Raw genomic sequence first — 18,999 nt, 5'->3', positions numbered from 1 at the left:
CGTCACAGAAGTTAAATGCTATCAAAAGCAACACCACATTTCCACCAGGAATGGGGCAGCACAGTGGTTACTCACAGTGCCAGGGACCCAGATTCAACTCCCGGCTTGGGTCACTGACTGTGCAGAGTCTGCACATTCTTCGTGTGTCTGCTTGGGTTTCCTCCCACAGTCCAAAAGATGTGCTGGTTAGGTGCATTGGCTATGCTAAATTCTCTCTCAATGTACCCGAAAAGGCGCCGGAGTGTGGTGACTAGGGGATTTTCATAGTAACTTAATTACAGCATTAATGTAAGCCTACTTGTGACACTAATCAGTAAACTTTAATAAATATAAAGCTTGTGTGATGCCCAGTGGTTTCCTTAATGCAGTGGTTTCCAAATAGTTGATTGCGATCAACAGATTGATCCTGGAGTCTTAAAGTCGATTGCCATTGCTTGGCACTTGGTTTTCTCGTGATGATGAGCGAACAGTTCATTGACTGCCGCTGCTGAAAATGCATGGACCTCAGGCTTCTTGTGATGATGAGCAAATCAGCTCATTGGCTACTGAACCGCTGCCAAAAATGCACGGGAATCTAGCTTCTTGTGATGACGAATGAATCAGCTCATTGACTGCCGAATCGTAGGCACCAAAACGTGCACCAAGCTGGGTGATGACAAATTGATGAGTGTGGAGCCAGGGACCTCCCAAGAGGACAAAAACCTACCATTTCCATCAGGAATGTGAAAGTGAATTTCTTATTACAAATGTCAAAGGCAAGACCTTTTGTCTCATTTGTCAACAGAATGTAGCCTTAGTAAGAGGTAATTTAGACATGCAACATTTCAAGAAAATTTCCCTTTAAACAGCGCCATTCGAAGGAGAAATTTGGGGAGTTAAAGGGAATGTTGCAAGCTCAACTGTCACTTTTTTCAAAACCTTTGGCTAAAGGAAGGGCGAGCAAAAGGTGTCTTTTCTCATTAGTCATCTGCTGGCAAAACATAAGAAACTGTTAACCGATGGCAAAAGTTAACAAGGAGGCTATGATGTTTGCTGCCGTCAATTTGTTCGAAGACTTTAAAAACAAAAATGAAATTCTGATAGCTATTAACAGTAGCCAGAAGGGTGGAATTGTTGCCCAACGATGTGTCTCAGCAAATAGACCAAGACTTATCAGGCTGTGAATGTTTCTCACTGCGGTTTGATGAGCCAGTAGACATGATGGATACAACCCAGCTGATTGTTTTAGTTTGCATGGCATTCAAAGATGCAACAACAGAGGAAGACTTCCTCACTCTTGCGACACAACAGAGGACAAGAGGCAAGGATGTCTACAATGAATTTAAAAGACACGTGACTGAGATAAACATTCCGATCAAAAAAACTGGTTTCAATCACAACTGGTGCACCGTCAATGCAGGCTTTGTCGCACTTTGCAAAACTGATCTTGAATTCCCCTCCTTTGTCAGTTACCATTGTTTTCCACCAACAAGCACTATCAAGCAAGGTTATTGACTTTCTCATGTAGTGACAGTTGATGTCAAGACCATCAACTCAATTCCTGCCAGAGCTTGTTCAACTTGACATTACCTATGGTGAGCTAATCCTTCATGCAGATGTGAGGTGGTTAAGTCGAGTAGAAGTTCTCCAGAGATTTTTAGATCTGCACCCTGTCATCCTTCCTTAAATCAAGAAACAAGATACTCAGTGAGCTGTCTGATAATGCATGGTTGCTAGACTTGCTGTTTCTTATAGATGTAAGTGCAAAATTGAATGAGTTGAATCATGAACTGGAGGAGAAGATCATAAGCTTGTCATACACGATCAGCGCAGTGAATGTGTTCAAGTTGAAACTGGGCCTATAGTCCTCCCAGTTAAAGAACAAAATCACTGAGCACTTCCCAAATCTGGAGAAAATCCGACAGTCAAACAGAAAGGGTTCCATCCAAACAAATTCTGTGACCACCTGAACAAATTGGAAAAGGAATTCAACAGACGATTTCAGGAGTTAGACAAGATGGAACAAATCATGTTTGTCACAAATTTTCTTCAAATGCCTACTTTGGTTACACATACTCTGTGAGGTGGCTGTTTCCCAGTTGAAAATCATCAAGTCCAATTATCGCACTCGCCTTGCAAATGCCCACCTGATGGACTGTATGAGATTGGCCATCTCAGACTATGACCCAGACTTCACAGCACTGTGTGCAAGCATATGTGTCAGACTAAGAATAGGTGAGTGTTATGCATAAGTACATTTTGGGGGCATTTAAGTGAAGTCAAAGTTTGGGTAAATCTTGTGCTATATTTTGATGTTAAAAGCGATCCTGTGATTAAACAGGTTGGTGACCACTGCCTAGTGAACTGAGGAGTATTGACAAGGATTAACTGGTTTTGTTAGGTTCCAAGAAATACCCAGAATTACTGGGGTTGTCATGGGGATGAACTGCTCAGAAGAAATGGGGTCATTAAGGCTGTTTTATCATGGGCAGCAATCTCAATAAATCGGATTCTGCTGTTTTTAACAAAGATAATCACAGTACGTACATGTGCAAATGTTCACAAAGTGAAGTTTTTGATGGTTGGCAAATAAGTCTTTGAGATAATTTAGAATAAGTGGAGTAATGCATGGATGGATAAATGCTTTTCAAGAATGGTTTCATCGGACAGGGTTTTCTGGCCCTCCCATGGAGTGTTATCCATTAGCAGAGGTGGCTCGCTTTTCGTTGCTGGCAGGATCTTCCTGTCTCATTGGTGTCTACAGCGTTTTACATGGCTCTCCTATTCCGCTGTTGGGGAATCCACCTTTGGTGGGACCAGAAGATCCCATGAGCAAGAAAGTCTGGAAAATCCTGCCCATCACCCATCATGTATTTGCACCTGCAGTGAAACACCCTGGAGGCGATTCTCCCATTCCGACTCGCTAATTTTTTGGGCAGGTCGGAAGATGCATGTGTGTGCCAATTCATGGAATTCGCACATGCGTTCCCAACGCCAAAAATCCGACACGATTGGGACCACGCAGGAAGGCCAGGTAAGTCATTTGAATCTATTTTTAAATGTAATTTGAATGTCATTATTGGGCCCAGGACTGAATTCTTCGGGCCCTATAACATCTCCCAATGCGCCAGTCCAACGGGGTTTAGAGTAGCTCCCCACATTTGGGGAACTAGTGGGAGACACCGCTGGAGTGAAGGGGGAGCAATTGGGGCCCCCTAGGGGTCGGGCAGTGGGAGGTGGTGCCCGCTGGGCATGGACACCCTGCTAGTACCAGCCTGTGCCCTGGCAAAGTGCCTATGCTCAGAGCACATTGGCACTGCCCACTGGGCATCAAGCAGTGCCAAGGGGGGGCTATGGGCAGGGCCAGCTGGGGGTGATCTGTGTGGGTGGGGGGGTCCCGTTGCCACTCTGCATTGGGATCCAGTCGGGCTGGAAGGAGGCCCACAATCAGGGACTGGGGGGGGGCGGGGGGGGCTTCTGGTTGGCCCGGGAATGCTTGTGGGAGCAGAGGGCTAGCAGTGCGAGGGTCCCGGGCTGGCCAGCGATCGAGCTGACCAACAAATGGGAGTCTGACAGATTGGAGCCACATCGGGGACAGTTCCGGAACTGTCAGACTCCAGCATGACTAGGCCCTGCCTCCCGAGCTTTTAATATTCCCGGTTGCGACTTCTGCAGTGCACAGACTGTGGGAGATTAGAGTCTGAAGTTGCACTGAAAAATCAATCGTGATTTACACCATTTCTCCTGCCAATTCAGCACTTAGAAATTCTTTTTGAGAATCGACCCCTATTTTAGAAAATGAGACGAATCTGAGGATAGCAAAGCTGTTCTAGCATTTAAGAGTCAATCACATTAATGTGGATTTGGAGTCGCATGTAGGCCAGACTGGGTAAAGGCGGCAGATTTCCTTCCCTTAGTGAACCAGATGGGATTTTACAACAATCGACAGGGGGTCAGTAGTTGCACCCCGGAGGTAACAACATGCAAGTTTCCACCAATACTGCCAGGCAGCTCCTTTTGTTCAGGGTCAGTCAGACATAGATTCAACCATTTAAGGATTTAAAAATTTTAGAAATAGCCATATCTATAAATATTTTACAAAAATATAAGGCGAGGTCAACCTCAATTCCTTCCTACCCACTTGCTCCCAAACTACCCAATACCCTCGACTTACTTAACTCCAGGATAGGCCTTCCTTCCTAAGACTGGTTGTCACCCTAGCAGCATCCGCTGAGATTTTAGCATTGCCAGGACTGCTGGCCACTCCAATTGACCAACAGCCTCGGAGGGCAGGACTTCCTCCCCAGTAAGGGTCAGAAAGCTCACTGTCCACTATTTTAGCCTGGAGGATAGTGTGACTGTGGGTTGGGCTTGAATGGAATGAGTAGGTTTCTAGCCAATTTTTCTTCTGGTTGGGGTGAAGTGGTGTGTGAGTGTGGTGAGCTGTCCACCCCGCCCCCCCCCCCCCCCCCCCTGTAAAATGCAGCCCTACAAGTGATTATCCACTGAGCTTTTAAAAAGAGTCCAGATGTATGTTGCAGCCCACTCAGAATATATAATCACAATGCTCCATTACATTGCCATTGTTTTATTCAGTGACTCACCAATATCATTGCATTCATTTTAAATACCATAGTTCAGATGCATATAAGGAACAGCTGGATATATTGCAGAATTAGTAGAAAGGTGTTAAACAGCACAATTAAAAATCTAGTTCTCCTGAAGTGATGAACATTTGTTGCAAAATACAATTTGTCAATGTTGGCATAGTTGAAAATACATTTGCTGGACACTATAAATTTACAACATCTCCAGTGTACATTGTAAATATGAACATGTCTCCAGTATATATTTTGATAATAAAAATCTCAGGGGAGGGGAGAGGAAACAAAGAAAAATTAGCATTAAAGTTCTCAATCCTTCACATCTTTGCAGCTTACTGAAAAGGTGAAAAATGGTGATACAATCCAAGCTGAACAGCAATGCTCCTATTCTGCAGAATGTTCATTTTCAGTTGAATCCACAGACTCCTTTTTGTTTTCCTCTGGTTTCATTGCTGGGAAAAACAAGACTTCCTAAAGTAGCAAAACACAATGTGAAATTAACTTCTGCTTTGGTTATTTCAGCATCACAGACTAACATCCATATTCTGCCAACAATCATGGATGTGGTTAGCAATTACCAGGTAATCTGTTTTCTTGTTGATTGAGAGATTGACCAGTACACTGGGGATAGCTCCCCTGCTCCTCTTCAAGATAGTAAGAAGTCTCACAACACCAGGTTAAAATCCAACAGGTTTATTTGGTAGCAAATTTTGCTACCAAATAAACCTGTTGGACTTTAACCTAGTGTTGTTAGACTTCTTACTGTGTTTACCCCAGTCCAACGCCGGCATCTCCACATCATGACTACCCTCTTCAAGATGGCAGTAACGGATATTTTACACATCCAATCGAAGGCAGATGGGACCTCAGTTTAATGCCTCATACAACCAATGCAATGCTTCCTCAGTAGTGCACTGGGATGCCAGCCTTGATTTTTGTGCTTAAGCCCTGGAATGGGGCTTAATCTGGTACTTTGCAATTTAGAGGTGAGAGTGTCACCACTGACATTAACACTTGTATTACAGCTGTTAAAACTATTTAAAGATATATTCACTCAGTTATAGCTATCAGTAAGGATAGGCAACAACACCTCCTCCAGGATCATCCTCAACACTGGTGCCCCACAAGGCTGTATCCTCAGCCACTTACTATACTCCTTATACACCTATGACTGTGGCCAAATTCCCCATCAACTCGATTTTCAAGTTTGCTGATGACACCACCATAGTGAGTCAGATCTCAAACAAACAATGACAAGATGGAGTACAGGAAAAAGGTAAGGGAATTTGGTGAACTGGTGCAACGACAATAATCTCTCCCTGAACGTCAACAAGACGACTTCAGGAAGCGTAGTGGAGGACATGCCTTTGTCTACATCAATGGGGACCAAGTAGAAATGGTTGAGCGCTTCAAGTTTTTAGGTGTCCAGATCACCAACAACTTGTCCTGTTCCCCCCATGCCAACACTACAGTTAAGAAAGCCCACCAACATCTCTACTTTCTCAGAAGTATAGGAGAGGAATAAAAGGCATCATTGGAGTGTTTTTCTAAAAATGTTCTTGGGTATGGATGATTTGGGCACGCCTGCATTTAGAGTTGACTGGAGCAGATGGTGGTGGGCAGTTGCCTGCATAATCTGCTGAAACCCATGTAGTACTGATGCCCCATAATGGAATTCTATACTTCTGACCAGTGAAAGCAAAGGACAGTATATATAATGGAATCATACAAGGGCAGTCCCATTAGACAGCAGGAGGAGAGACGATAGTGGTGGTTGGTTTGGGCAATCATAAAGGAGATTAAGAAATATTAATATACAATCCCTTAGAGGATACCGCTTGTAATTATGATCAGGGTTATTTTGGTATTTTAAGAAATCAAAAAGAGCTCTAGAAGAAATGGTCATCCAGCAGGGAGGCAATAACATCTTCAAAGACCTTACAGACTGGAGACTAAGCAGCTGTTGAGAGAGGATGAGTAGGTTGACTTGATTTTAAGAAGGGTGTGATGACAATAGTTTTGAAGGAAAGGAGGACAATGTCAATGGTACTGGTACATCAGCTGGTAATCTATTAAAGGGTTCCTGTGTTAATATGTAAATATATATTTCATTTAAAAAATTGCCTCACCTGCTGAGGAGTTATAAGCTAATTTTATTTAAAATAAATCTGTTGCTATCAGTAAGTTACCACATTGTTAGTTATTTCTCACCCCTGCTAACTGGCTTTGGAACATTTCTGAAGTTGTCCAGTCCCATGTCGCAACCGCTCAAGAGCCAGAAAGTATAACAGCGAGGTCTATTCCTGTCCTTATATAACTAGCACACATTTGGATTTCCACCAGAGAAACTTGTCTCATTTTCTTTCTTTTCTCCATAACCCAGAGATACTGAGTTAACCTCAATTGCAGCATCTTTACTGCTGCCTCAAAGATAATCCAAACAAAATTTGGGTCTGAACTCACATTTTGCCAGATTTATGTGGCCCAGCAGCAAACCAAAAGCAGAAGAGAAGATTTGAATAGTGAAAGAAATGGTACCGAACCAATTTTATTCAACAACGTTTTGTACAACTACCAGCAAGAAACTTGTGATTTGACAGGGCAATTGAATAATTCTGAACAATGTGCTCCGAAATGTTGAAACTAGCCATAGAACCATTGCCCTCATGTTTTTTTAAATTAAAAAAAATCAATTTACCTTGATATTATTAGAGTCAGTTAGGAACATGGCGACTCTGTCGATGCCCATGCCCCAACCAGCTGTAGGAGGAAGACCATACTCCAAAGCGGTACAGAAGTTGTCATCAATAAACATGGCTTCATCATCACCAGCAGCTTTAGCCTGCAGCAACATTTAAAAAGGAGTTCAATAAGAGAATAAAGTCACAAAATGAAACTAAACCCATTTCTTAGTAATATTCACTTGACCTTGAATGGGATCAAACTTACCAAATTAAAAACTGGGTCCTTGTTCAATTATCATTTCATGGTTATAAATCCAAATCATTAAAAAATTAAAACCAAATTAATCAGAAAAATGGACTTAGATACAATTTATTTGACAATTTCCTGTGGCACCACACATGGGAAGATCAAGATTGTGCAGTGTTCAGGTGAAGCAAGGGGTAATCAGACTAAGTGCAGACAAATAATTCAACCTTCATTGGAAAGTCACATTCTAGGTTTGGTGGGGGTGGAGGATGGTTACAATACTGATCGCTGCAAGGAATTTGAGGCGGCACGGTAGAACAGTGGTTAGCACTGCTGCTTCACAGCTCCAGGGACCTGGGTTCGATTCCTGGCTCGGGTCACTGTGTGGAGTTTGCACATTCTCCTCGTGTCTGTGTGGGTTTCCTCCGGGTGCTCCGGTTTCCTCCCACAGTCCAAAGATGTGCGGGTTAGGTTGATTGGCCATGTTAAAATTGCCCCTTAGTGTCCTGAGATGCGTAGGTTAGAGGGATTAGCGGGTAAAATATGTAGGGATATGGGGGTAGGGCCCGGGTGAGATTGTGGTCGGTGCAGACTCGATGGGCCGAATGGCCTCTTTTTGCACTGTAGGGATTCTATGATTCTATGAAGGAACGTAGGTGGTGCCAATTATGAGGAAAGACAACCAGAAACGAAATTGCACGATTAAAGATAACCTACGGGATGAGAAGTGAGACAAGATTTTCAACACAGCTATCAGATTTTTCTCTCTCTCTCATTTCCCCACCTCCACACTTGCAGGTGGATGTCATTTGTTGCTATCAGCCATTGTGGAAAAGTACAATATTTAAAACTGTCCATCGACAAAGAGATTGCTTAGGTCATCAACAGTGGGGGCGAGCAAGGGGGGAATTCAGGAGGCTGAAGGCTAAACAAGATAGAGGGGTTAGGTGGTTCCCATGTGTTGATGGGCAAGTGTGAGAACAGATGAGATGAGGCACAGCGAGGCATTTCTGATACTCTGAACAAAGAAACGTCAGACAGAAGGGTGACATTTCTGAAGGAACTGGAAGGAGAGAAATATTTTCTTTTAAGCTCATGTCAACAAAGCTGCCGGCTGAGTTAAGGGTATTCAGTGAAATAGGCTGCACCATGGTGACTCAGCCTGGTTTTCTAAACCATTAATTCACACAATATTATACACAGCCAGCAATACACTGACATTCAACAGTTTTACCTACATAAACAACTGATAACACATATTGTTGACAGTTTCATAATGTATTTCCCATGGGGATGGGAAGACAGGAATTTTGTGCTTTTTAAAAAAATGTTGCTACTCGCTCAACTTTTTAAAAAAAATAGATATAAATGCAATTTACCCACACTTACTTAGTGAAATACATATAGTCATATCCAATTGTGATATTCAGAGTACATTTCCATTCACATATCTAACCAGATAACTGGAAGAGTGACAAATGGAAATGTATTTAGTGAGTTCAAATAAAATGCTGTGAAAATTGAAGTTTTTAAAAAAATGAAATGCAACTTTAATTAGCTTCAAGAGCTCCCCAGATCAAAGTAAAATTCTCCCTACTTTGTTCTAGCAATATGGTTTAATACAAGTTTCAATATAACACTTTTTAAAAAAAACTTCTGAATGAGGTTGCCAGTTCTGTAGTAATGTGTACCTCTCTGTTATGGGAGTCCCCATTAAAGTTGTGATTGCATTGCTGAAAATCACAACATTAAGTGAAAAAACTTAAAAGTGAATTGCAGGTTCCCATTGGAATCGAACCAGAATTAGGTTCCTTTGAGCATTTGTCATCCAGAAAAATCAGTGCACCTGTTGAAACAACATACCATACTTGTGGCATACTGGGCATTCCTAGCTGAGATAGCTTGCAAAATAAAAGACACAGTTAAACATAAAAGAAATACAAAAACGTATGTAATAATCTGTTAAAAATGCCACCTCAGTAATTTTAGGTAGACTCGACGCCCTCTAGGGGCAAGAGGTTGCTGGAATCCTGTGACTACCTGCTGCCACTAGATGGAACCCGGGAGCCTAAAATAGAAGTAGAGCCAACAGGAAAATGCAGCCTGGGAAGGGCGGTGTGTGTTGGTGGTGGCAGGCCAGAGGGTAAAGTTGGGAGGGGTGTAGTGGTAGACACAGGCCGGCAAACAGTTCCGGGAGGCAAGGGTGTGTGCGAGAGGATGAGCGCAGAAGCAGTACGCAAGGTTTTGGTGCACAGGCAGACTACAGAAGAGAACATCTGTGCCAAATGACATTAAAAGAGAAGCTGACAAAGTTAAATAGATAATACTGACATTACTTTATTAATGTTGTTTCACTTCGAAATTGTTAAGTGAGTCAAAGTTAAGCAAAGACTTACTGTATTCAAGATGGTTTTGATTTAAGAGATGAGGATCAAAGTTTCTTTTCTCCACCTATTACAAATAGTAAAGTATCAGCACTGCTACTTGCAATCTCAATAAAAATAATCACCTTGGCCTGATCTTCAAACAGCTCTTTTTGTCTAATAGGATCATTCAATTCTGTATATGCATTGCAAATCTCCTTTTTCATAACAAAAAGTTCAAAGCGCTCTGTCAAACCCTTAAAGGAGCGATGCCTAAAACAGAACAAAAAGCAAATAAGTATGTTTACAACGTTACTGCAGTATTGTACAAAAAATAATTCACAGTCCTTCAAACAGAATCGTGTTTTAAAATTAATGGTAGAACATTAAAAAAAATGTCAGTATGATTTTTCTTTGTGTTCATCTTACCCTCCAGCTTCATGTTAAATAATGGTCCTAATAAAGATATTTGGGATTATGTCGAAGTTGAAATATCCAGCAAATTTGGAAAAAAAAAACAAATTACTGCAGATGCTGGAATCTGAAACCAAAAAAGAAAATGCTGAAAAATCTCAGCAGGTCTGGCAGCATCTGTAAGGCGAGAGAAGAGCTGACGTTTCGAGTACAGATGACCCTTTGTCAAGGCTAAAGGTGGGAGATATTTATACTGCAAAGTGAGGGAATGAAAGATGAGTCATAGCCATAGAAACCAGGGGAAGACTGCTAATGGCTGTCCATAGAGAGAATAAAGGATGTGAATGGCCAAACGGCAGAGAAGCTGAAATCAAGCTGTGACAGATAAAGATATGGGTGGCCGGGGGAATGGGTGGGAGAGAGGTAACGTTAAAAAGGGGGAGAAAAGGTAAGGAAAGGGGGGATAATGAAGGGGGAAAAGAGTGGGGGGAGAAGAAAAATGAAGAAAGACAAAGGAAATAAAAGAACAGTAAAAAATTAAATAAAATGAAAACGAAGGGGTTGAGGCGGAGTAGAGCTAATCATCTGAAGTTGTTGGAAAAAAAAGTTAAGTTTTCACATTGGAGAAATTTAACATTTCACAAACAATGCATACAATTTTTCCAGATTCAGAGAGGTTCAGCAATATTGAATAGTGTAAACATGGAAGTTCTCGTCAGTGCATTTTAAACTGACCCAAGTAATTCTGTTCCAGGAAGGTTGTGGCCTCGAATGCAGAAATTAAAAATATTCCAGCACTGTAAACCATGAGAAAACCTGTATGGAAGTTTTTAAAATACTTCCAAGGATCAATTTGATTTCCAGCTTCCAATTCCTTGTTTGTCTGTGGCTTCCATCATGGACACAGAAGCCCCAAATTTCTGGTACAGTCAGACAAGGAGGGATTGAATGGCTTCCCTCATTTGATCAGAACATGTTTTTTAAAAAAAGGATATGCATGCCAATTCAGTGAATGTTTAACTGTTTATGTGCTGCGACTATAAAAAAGACAGGTTTCCTTAAGTTTGTAAAAAGAGAGAATAGTAATAATTGTACTTAAAACTAGACCCAAGAAAAATAATAAAAATGCTCCAACTTTTGTGATTTCAAGTCATTGGAATGTGGTTTTAGTCGCTTTAAAAATTCAATTATTGGTTTCCAGCCTGTAAATTCATACTTGTTCTATTTTCATCATGCTGGATATGTAAAACCGAGAACAAATTAGTTATCCTGGCTATGTCTGGGGAGAAGCCACAAGCAGTCTAAGAACTTAAAACACATCCCTACACTGTGTGACTACTTGGTGGTTTTACCCCAAATTTAATACTAAGAAAATAATTTTTTGTGCCATACAATTACACATATGACATAAAACCTTAAGACTTACACACCTCATAAATGAATATTATTTAGTAGCGATACTACTATCCGAGCAGACTGTGTCTGCACAGGAGTGGGAGAGAACACCACAGATTTCCTCTGCCTAGTCCCAAAAATGGGACAAAGTGTTACATCTGGTCTTAATAGTTCTAAACCTTACCATTTGGCCAGTGGGCTCATGATCTGAGGGTGATCGCAGATGAATGTTGGATTAATACAAGTAACCTCCAGGAATTCACCAACCAACTGAAACAAAAGGATGTGAATTAAATGAAGTCAAAATTAAAGCTGTTATTTAATATACTACAAACCTCACAAAGTCAGTAAAGCAGGTGTTCACCGAGGTGGTGGCAAACTAGCTTGTGGAGGATTCCTTATTTCAGGGAATTGGGATTTAAGGGAAAAATGTTTTACATAAATGATTCTGCTTCATGCATTGTATACATTGACTTTGCGGCAGCATGGTGGCACAGTGGTTAGCACTGCTGCCTCACAGCGCCAGGGACATGGGTTCGATTCCCAGCTTGGGTCACTGTCTGTGTGGAGTTTGCATGTTCTTTCTGTGTGGGTTTCCTCTGGGTGCTCCGGTTTCCTTCCACAGTCCAAAGATGTGCGGGTTAGGTGGATTGGCCATGCTAAATTGCCCCTTAGTGTCAGGGAACTAGCATGGGGAATGCATGGAGTTATGGGGGATAGGGCCTACGTGGGACTGAAGTTGGTGCAAAATAGCACAGTGGAGCCGTGACCCAGAAACAACTGGAGTGTCGGGGTCCTGATCTGGGATTGAAATTCCAACCCAGGGTTTCTTAATTTCAATTCATACCTTGTCCAAAAGCCTGGCTGTAGACCTTGGGGGTGGACATTCAACACCTTTCTGAATGCATACATCATCAAAGAATTTACGGGTCTCTGTTCACACAAAATATTAAAATGTTATTTATACAGCAGGTAAAACATACAGCCAACAGTAGATAATCAGATTTGAAGTCTTTTTCTAATTGATTTAAAAAAATTTTAAATGGGAATGTGAAAAGGGGGAGAGAAGAGTTGGGGGTCCAAAAGGAGACCTACAGGTGGGAGCAGAAAGCATGGCTGAGATACTAAATGAATACATTGCACATCTTTACCGCAGAAGATAATGCTACAAAAGTCATAGGGAAAAAGAGGGAGGTAGTGGAGGTCCTGGGTGGATTAAAAACTAGAAAAGCTGACTGTCGCCAGGATCAATGGGAAGTTCCCGAGGACACTGAGGGAAGTGAAAGTGGAAATTGCGGAGGCACAGGCTATGGTCTTCTAACCTTCCTTAGATAAGATGTCAGAGGACTGGAGAACTGCAAATGTTACATCTTTGTTCAAAAAGGTGCAAGAATAAACCCAGCAAACAACAGATCAGGCAATTAAACTCAGGAGGTGAAAAATCAATTTGAAACAATAAATCCAGAGGAAAATTAAGAGCCACTTGAACAAATGTGAATTAATTAAGAAAAACCAGTACAGGTTTGATGTGGAGATGCCGGCGTTAGACTGGGGTGAGCACAGTAAGAAGTCTCACAACACCAGGTTAAAGTCCAACAGGTTTATTTGGCATCACGAGCTTTTGGAGCGCTGCTCCTTCATCTGGTGAGATGAACCTGATGAAGGAGCAGAGCTCTGAAAGCTCGTGATACCAAATAAACCTGTTAGACTTTAACCTGGTGTTGTGAGACTTCTTACAATACAGGTTTGTTAAGGGAAAATTATTTTCAACTAACTTAATTGAGTTTTGAGGTTTTAGAGAGGTTGATGGGGGTAATGAAGTTGATGTGATTTGGACTTCCAAAAGCATCCGAGAGAGAACCATATAATAGACTCATCAGCAAAGATAAAACTTGTGGAATAAACGGTACAGTAGAAACATGTATATAAAGTTGTCCAGGTTCAAAGAAATAGAGTAGAGGTTAATGGTTGTTTCTCGGACTTGAGGAAGGTATATGGTGGATCCAGGAATTGCACGGACCATCGCTTTTCTTAATCTGCATTAACTTAGACATTTGTGTACAGGGCCCAGTTTCAAAATTTTCAGATAACACAAAACTTGGGGAGTATTTTGAACTGAGAGGAGAATAATAATAGATGTGATGAGGACACGGACTGGAAGAATGAATGAACACATGGCAGATTAAATTTAACGCAGGGAAGAAGTGTGAACAAAGAAAATTACAGCGCAGGAACAGGCCCTTCGGCTCTCCAAGCCTGCACTGACCATACTGCCTGACTGAACTAAAACGCCCTACGCTTCTGGGGACCATATCCCTCTATTCCCATCTCATTCATGTACTCGTCTGGTGACCAGAATTGAACACTATATTCCAAGTGCGGCCTCACTAAGGCTCTATAAAGCGTCAACATGACTTGCCAATTTTTAAACTCAATACCCCGGCCGATGAAGGCAAGCATGCCGTATGCCTTCTCGACTACCTTCTCCACCTGCATTGCCACTTTCAGTGACCTGTGTACCTGTACAACCAGATCCCTTTGCCTATCAATACTCTTAAGGGTTTTGCCATTTACTGTATATTTCCTATCTGTATTAGACCTTCCAAAATGCATTACCTCACATTTGTCCGGATTAAACTCCATCTGCCATCTCTCCGCCCAAGTCTCCAACTGATCTACATCGTGCTGTATCCTCTGATGGTCCTCATCGCTATCTGAAAATCCACCAACCTTTGTCGTCCGCAAACTTACTAATCAAACCAGTTACATTTTCCTCCAAATCATTTATATATATTACAAACAGCAACGGTCCCAGCACTGATCCCCGAGGAACACCACTTGTCACAGCCCTCCATTCAGAAATGCACCCTTCCACTGCTACCCTCTGTCTTCTTTGACTGAGCCAGTTTTGTATCCACCTTGCCAGCTCACCTTGATCCCATGGGACTTCACCTTCTGCATCAGTCTGCCATGAGGGACCTTGTCAAAGACCTTACTGAAGTAATGTAGATAACATCCACTGCCCTACCCTCATCAATCACCTTAGTCACTTCGTCGAAAAACTCGATCAAGTTCGTGAGACACGACCTCCCCTTCACAAAACCATGTTGCCCCTCACTAATACGTCCACTTACTTCCAAATGGGAATAAATCCTGTCTCGAAGAATCCTCTCCAATAATTTCCCTACCACTGATGTAACGCTCACTGGCCTGTAATTACCTGGATTATTGTTGCTACCCTTCTTAAACAAAGGAACAACATTGGCTATTCTCCAATCCTCTGGGACGTCCCTGTAGCCAGTGAGGATACAAACATTTCTCTCAAGGCCCCAGCAATTTCCTCCCTTGCCTCTCTCAGTATTCTGGGGTATATCCCATCAGGCCCTGGGGACTTGTCTACCTTGATGTTTCTCAAGAACCCCAATACCTCCTCCCTTTTGATCTCAACATGACTCAAACTATCTACACATCCTTTCCCAGATGCATCATCCACCAAGTCCTTCTCTTTGGTGAATACTGACGCAAAGTACTCATTTAATACCTCGCCCATTTCCTCTGGCTCCACACATAGATTCCCTCCCTTGTCCTCGAGTGGGCCAACCCTCTCCCTGGCTACACTCTTGCTCTTTATACATGTGTAAAAAGCCTTGGGATTTTCCTTAATCCTGCCAGCCAATGCTTTTTCATGACCCCTTTTACCTCTTCTTACTCCTTGCTCAAGTTTCTTTCTATTTTCCTTGTATTCCACACTTGCTTTGTGTGTTCCCAGCTTTGACACATGCTTCCTTTTTCTCTTTGACTAGGCTCACAATATCTCTTGTTATCCAAGGTTCCCAAAACTTGCCATACTTATCCTTCACCCTTACAGGAATGTGCCGGTCCTGAATCCCTATCAACTTACACTTGAAAGCCTCCCACATGCCAGATGTTGATTTGCCCTCAAACATCTGCCCCTAATCTACATTCTTCAGTTCTTGCCTAATATGGTTGTAATTAGCCTTCCCCCAATTTAGCACCTTAACTTGAGGACTACACTTATCTTTATCCATCAGTACCTTAAAACTTACTGAATTGTGGTCACTGTTCCTGAACTGCTCCCCGACTGAAACATCGACCACCTGGCCGGGCCCATTCCCCAATACCAGGTCCAGTATGGCCCCTTCCCTAGTTGGACTATCTACATACTGTTTCAGGAAGCCCTCCGGGATGCTCCTTACAAACTCTGTCCCATCCGCGCCCCTAGCACTAAGTGAGTCCCAGTCAATATAGGGGAAATTAAAATCTCCCACCACAACAACCCTGTTATTTTTACACACATCTGTTCCTCAATCTCCTGCTGGCAGTTGGGTGGCCTATAGTAAACTCCCAACATTGTGACTACACCTTTCCTATTCCTGAGCTCTACCCATAGTGCCTCGCTGTATGAGCTCTCCGAGGTGTCCTCCCGGAGTACAGGTGTGATATTCTCCTTAACCAGTAGTGCAACTCCCCCACCCCTTTTACATCCCCCTCTATCACGCCTGAAACATCTATATCCTGGAATGTTAAGTTGCCAATCCTGTCCTTCCCTTAACCAAGTCTCTGTAATGGCAACAACATCATAGTTTCTAGTACTAATCCAAGCTCTAAGTTCATCTGCCTTACCTGTTACACTTCTCGCATTGAAACAAATGCACTTCCACCAGACCCTCTCTGATTTGCAATCCCCCCCTGCTTGCTGTTTCTCTGAGTCTTACTGGCCCTACTCTCTTGTTCCCCTTCAGCTAAGGCTGAAACCCCTGAAGCGATACATACTGGGACAAAGAGTGAGGAGAGGTAATAAAAACTAAAGGAGACAATTCTAAAGTGGCAGGTGGTGGTTGTAATGACTACAACAAGATGCAGAAGGTTGGACTCTTAGGAGTATGAGCTCTTCGATTGAGGTCATAATTGCCTGCCTAATCAGGGAGCCTCACCTGTATACAAATATGGATGTGTCAGGTCCACTGGCAAGCCTGATTCTGACTTTGTACCTGGCTCGAGGTCAAATAGCATGCCGAGGTTGCAAACAGTCTGTGCCTAGCTCAGATGGGGAGGGGAATAGAATCAGTGGCTAGGAACAGAGTTTGTGAACAGGTGCACAGACATAGGGTGGGATTTTACGGCCTTTCCTGCCAATGGGATCTTCTGGGGTTCATCGGCAGCAGAGCGAGTGAGCCATGCAAAAGCCTGTAGACTTGGTGAGACCGGAAGATCCCACTGGCGGCCAATTACTCATTGCATCTGCCATGGGAAATCCTGCCACAGGAGAGGGTAGCAAAAAAATCCCTGCCATCGGCATTAGTCTTCTCAAATACTTAACGAAAAGTAATTTTGGTTCATGCAGAACTAAATGATAGAAAAGTAACCTGACAACACAGAAGCAGTGGAGGTGTCTAAAGCAGTGGTGGCAAGGTTGAGCTGGTTGTCCTCAGTATATATGTGAAACTTGATACCATGACTTTGGATGACGGCACTGATGGACAGCATGAGAAATATGAGGTGCAAGGATTACTCGTCAGGATACTCTACAGATAATAGTGCAGGGATTGGGGAAGAGGTGAATTAGAGCAGATTTCCTTCGTTATGACTGGAAAAGAGGGCACTGTCATGCTGCGAACAAGAGAGGAGAGCTGCTGAAGGAGGATTGAGAGATTATTTCTTTGATCTTTAAACAGTTAAAAGCTGACAAGCAGGATAGAGAAGCAGCTAGCTACACAACTGGCTACTTGGCTCTCTAGTTATAAACAATACCGCAAGTGAAGGGTTACTCTTACCTTCAGTCTCATATTGATCAGGTGGTGGAAACTTCACTCCCACAATTTTCTCCAGATCTGTTGCTAAACTGACACGTTTGAACGGTGGTGTAAAGTCAATCTCGTAACTCTGACCCTCAGGTCCTTCAGGGTGGTAGGTGATTTTGTAACTGCCTGTGACATGCTTGACCATACCTACAAAAAACAAAAAAAAAATTATGCTCGTGTTCTGATAAGTTCTGATCGACTTCAGTGTTAGGTTAACTTTTTTTTTGAGACAGTAGTTGGAGCTGCAGTTTGCCTCAGTGGCCTTGAAATTTATGGCGGAAAGGAAGAAAAGATGCAGCCAGATTTGTCGCTCCTGATTATTATGCAGTATTTCCTGCTCAAAAGCACAGCTGTGGCTATCAGAATAGGGTTGAACTTTAACTTTAAATTTAAAAATCTCACCAAAACTCATTGTTGAGACTCATTCATGAATAACTATCATTTGGACACAATTGCAATATCAGAACATTATTTTCCATGAAAAACACAAACGCCCTTGGGATAAGAAGTAAAGGAAGGAACCAATATCACATCACCCAGAAGACAACAATCAATCATTCTTTTACAGTTTGTAATGCAATTTTCCTATGATTCCAGTACGTCACCAAGAATCACATTACGAACCTGAGAGAAGTTTTTCCGTGATTTGCATCAGGTCATTGTAATCAGCATAGGCCATGTAAAATTCGCATGTGGTAAATTCTGGATTGTGAGTAAGATCAATGCCTTCATTCCTAAACTGGCGACCAATTTCATACACTCTATCAAGGCCTCCTACAACCAACATCTGAAAAGAGAAGATATTGTATTTGGAGGATATCCCCATACAATCGACTGAAATTATCATTGCTTTCTACAAGTTAGGCTTTAACTGAAGACCACAAATTGCAATCAGCGTTTGTATATTTATAAGAAAGAATTTACAGCAAACAGACTCAAACACCAAGTGGTATTTCAATAAGGGAGACTCTGAGCAGAATATTGTTTATAGGATTTAGTGAGTTTTCTTTAAAATAGCGTTCACAGATTTTCAGTGAACAATTTTTTAAACCTATCCCTTCATTCTTAATTTATAAGCATTACTACGTAATTGATCTGCATCTTGGCACTGTCCACAAACAAAAATTTAACAGTCAATTTATGAAACAAAACACTGCGATTTAGATTTTTCCTGATATAGGCCCATAATCTCCAGGTTCCCCAGTGTTGCATTTGCGGGGTACCCTAATAATGCACTGGGGAATTCCTCCATGAAGTTCCCACACAAGAATTTATCTGGTAATTGCCCAGAACCAGCAGGCACGGTGGTTAACACTGCTGCCTCACAGTGCCAGGAAACGGAGTTCAATTCCAGCCTCAAGTCACTGTCTGTGTGGAGTTTGCACGTTCTCCCAGTGTCTGCTTGGGTTTCCTCCCACACTCCAAAGATGTGCGGGTAATGTGGATTGGCTATGCTAAATTGACCCTAGTGTAAGGGATTATTAAGGTAAA

The 18,999-nt window shown here is 42.3% G+C and overlaps 1 protein-coding gene across 3 annotated transcripts in view; it reads right to left on the bottom strand.

Annotated features, from left to right (window-relative positions):
- Nucleotides 1–4,551: 4,551 nt before the first annotated feature.
- kars1 (lysyl-tRNA synthetase 1) overlaps nucleotides 4,552–18,999 on the bottom strand; it is a 31,712-nt gene continuing 17,264 nt past the window's right edge. For all 3 annotated transcript variants that reach the window (XM_078210662.1, XM_078210665.1, XM_078210663.1), the window contains 7 exons: nucleotides 18,133–18,295; nucleotides 17,482–17,655; nucleotides 12,534–12,619; nucleotides 11,871–11,956; nucleotides 10,024–10,150; nucleotides 7,282–7,425; nucleotides 4,552–5,054 (listed from right to left, as the gene is read on the bottom strand). In XM_078210662.1, coding sequence (XP_078066788.1) covers nucleotides 4,968–5,054; nucleotides 7,282–7,425; nucleotides 10,024–10,150; nucleotides 11,871–11,956; nucleotides 12,534–12,619; nucleotides 17,482–17,655; nucleotides 18,133–18,295 — 867 coding nt within the window. In that variant the 3' untranslated portion in view covers nucleotides 4,552–4,967. The remainder of the gene's footprint in view (nucleotides 5,055–7,281; nucleotides 7,426–10,023; nucleotides 10,151–11,870; nucleotides 11,957–12,533; nucleotides 12,620–17,481; nucleotides 17,656–18,132; nucleotides 18,296–18,999) is intronic.

The sequence above is a fragment of the Mustelus asterias genome, chromosome 4 (genome assembly GCF_964213995.1).
Source record: "Mustelus asterias chromosome 4, sMusAst1.hap1.1, whole genome shotgun sequence".
NCBI lineage: Eukaryota > Metazoa > Chordata > Chondrichthyes > Carcharhiniformes > Triakidae > Mustelus > Mustelus asterias.
The sequence above is the reverse complement of the archived record's forward strand: the minus strand, read 5'-3'. Positions and strand labels throughout refer to the sequence as shown.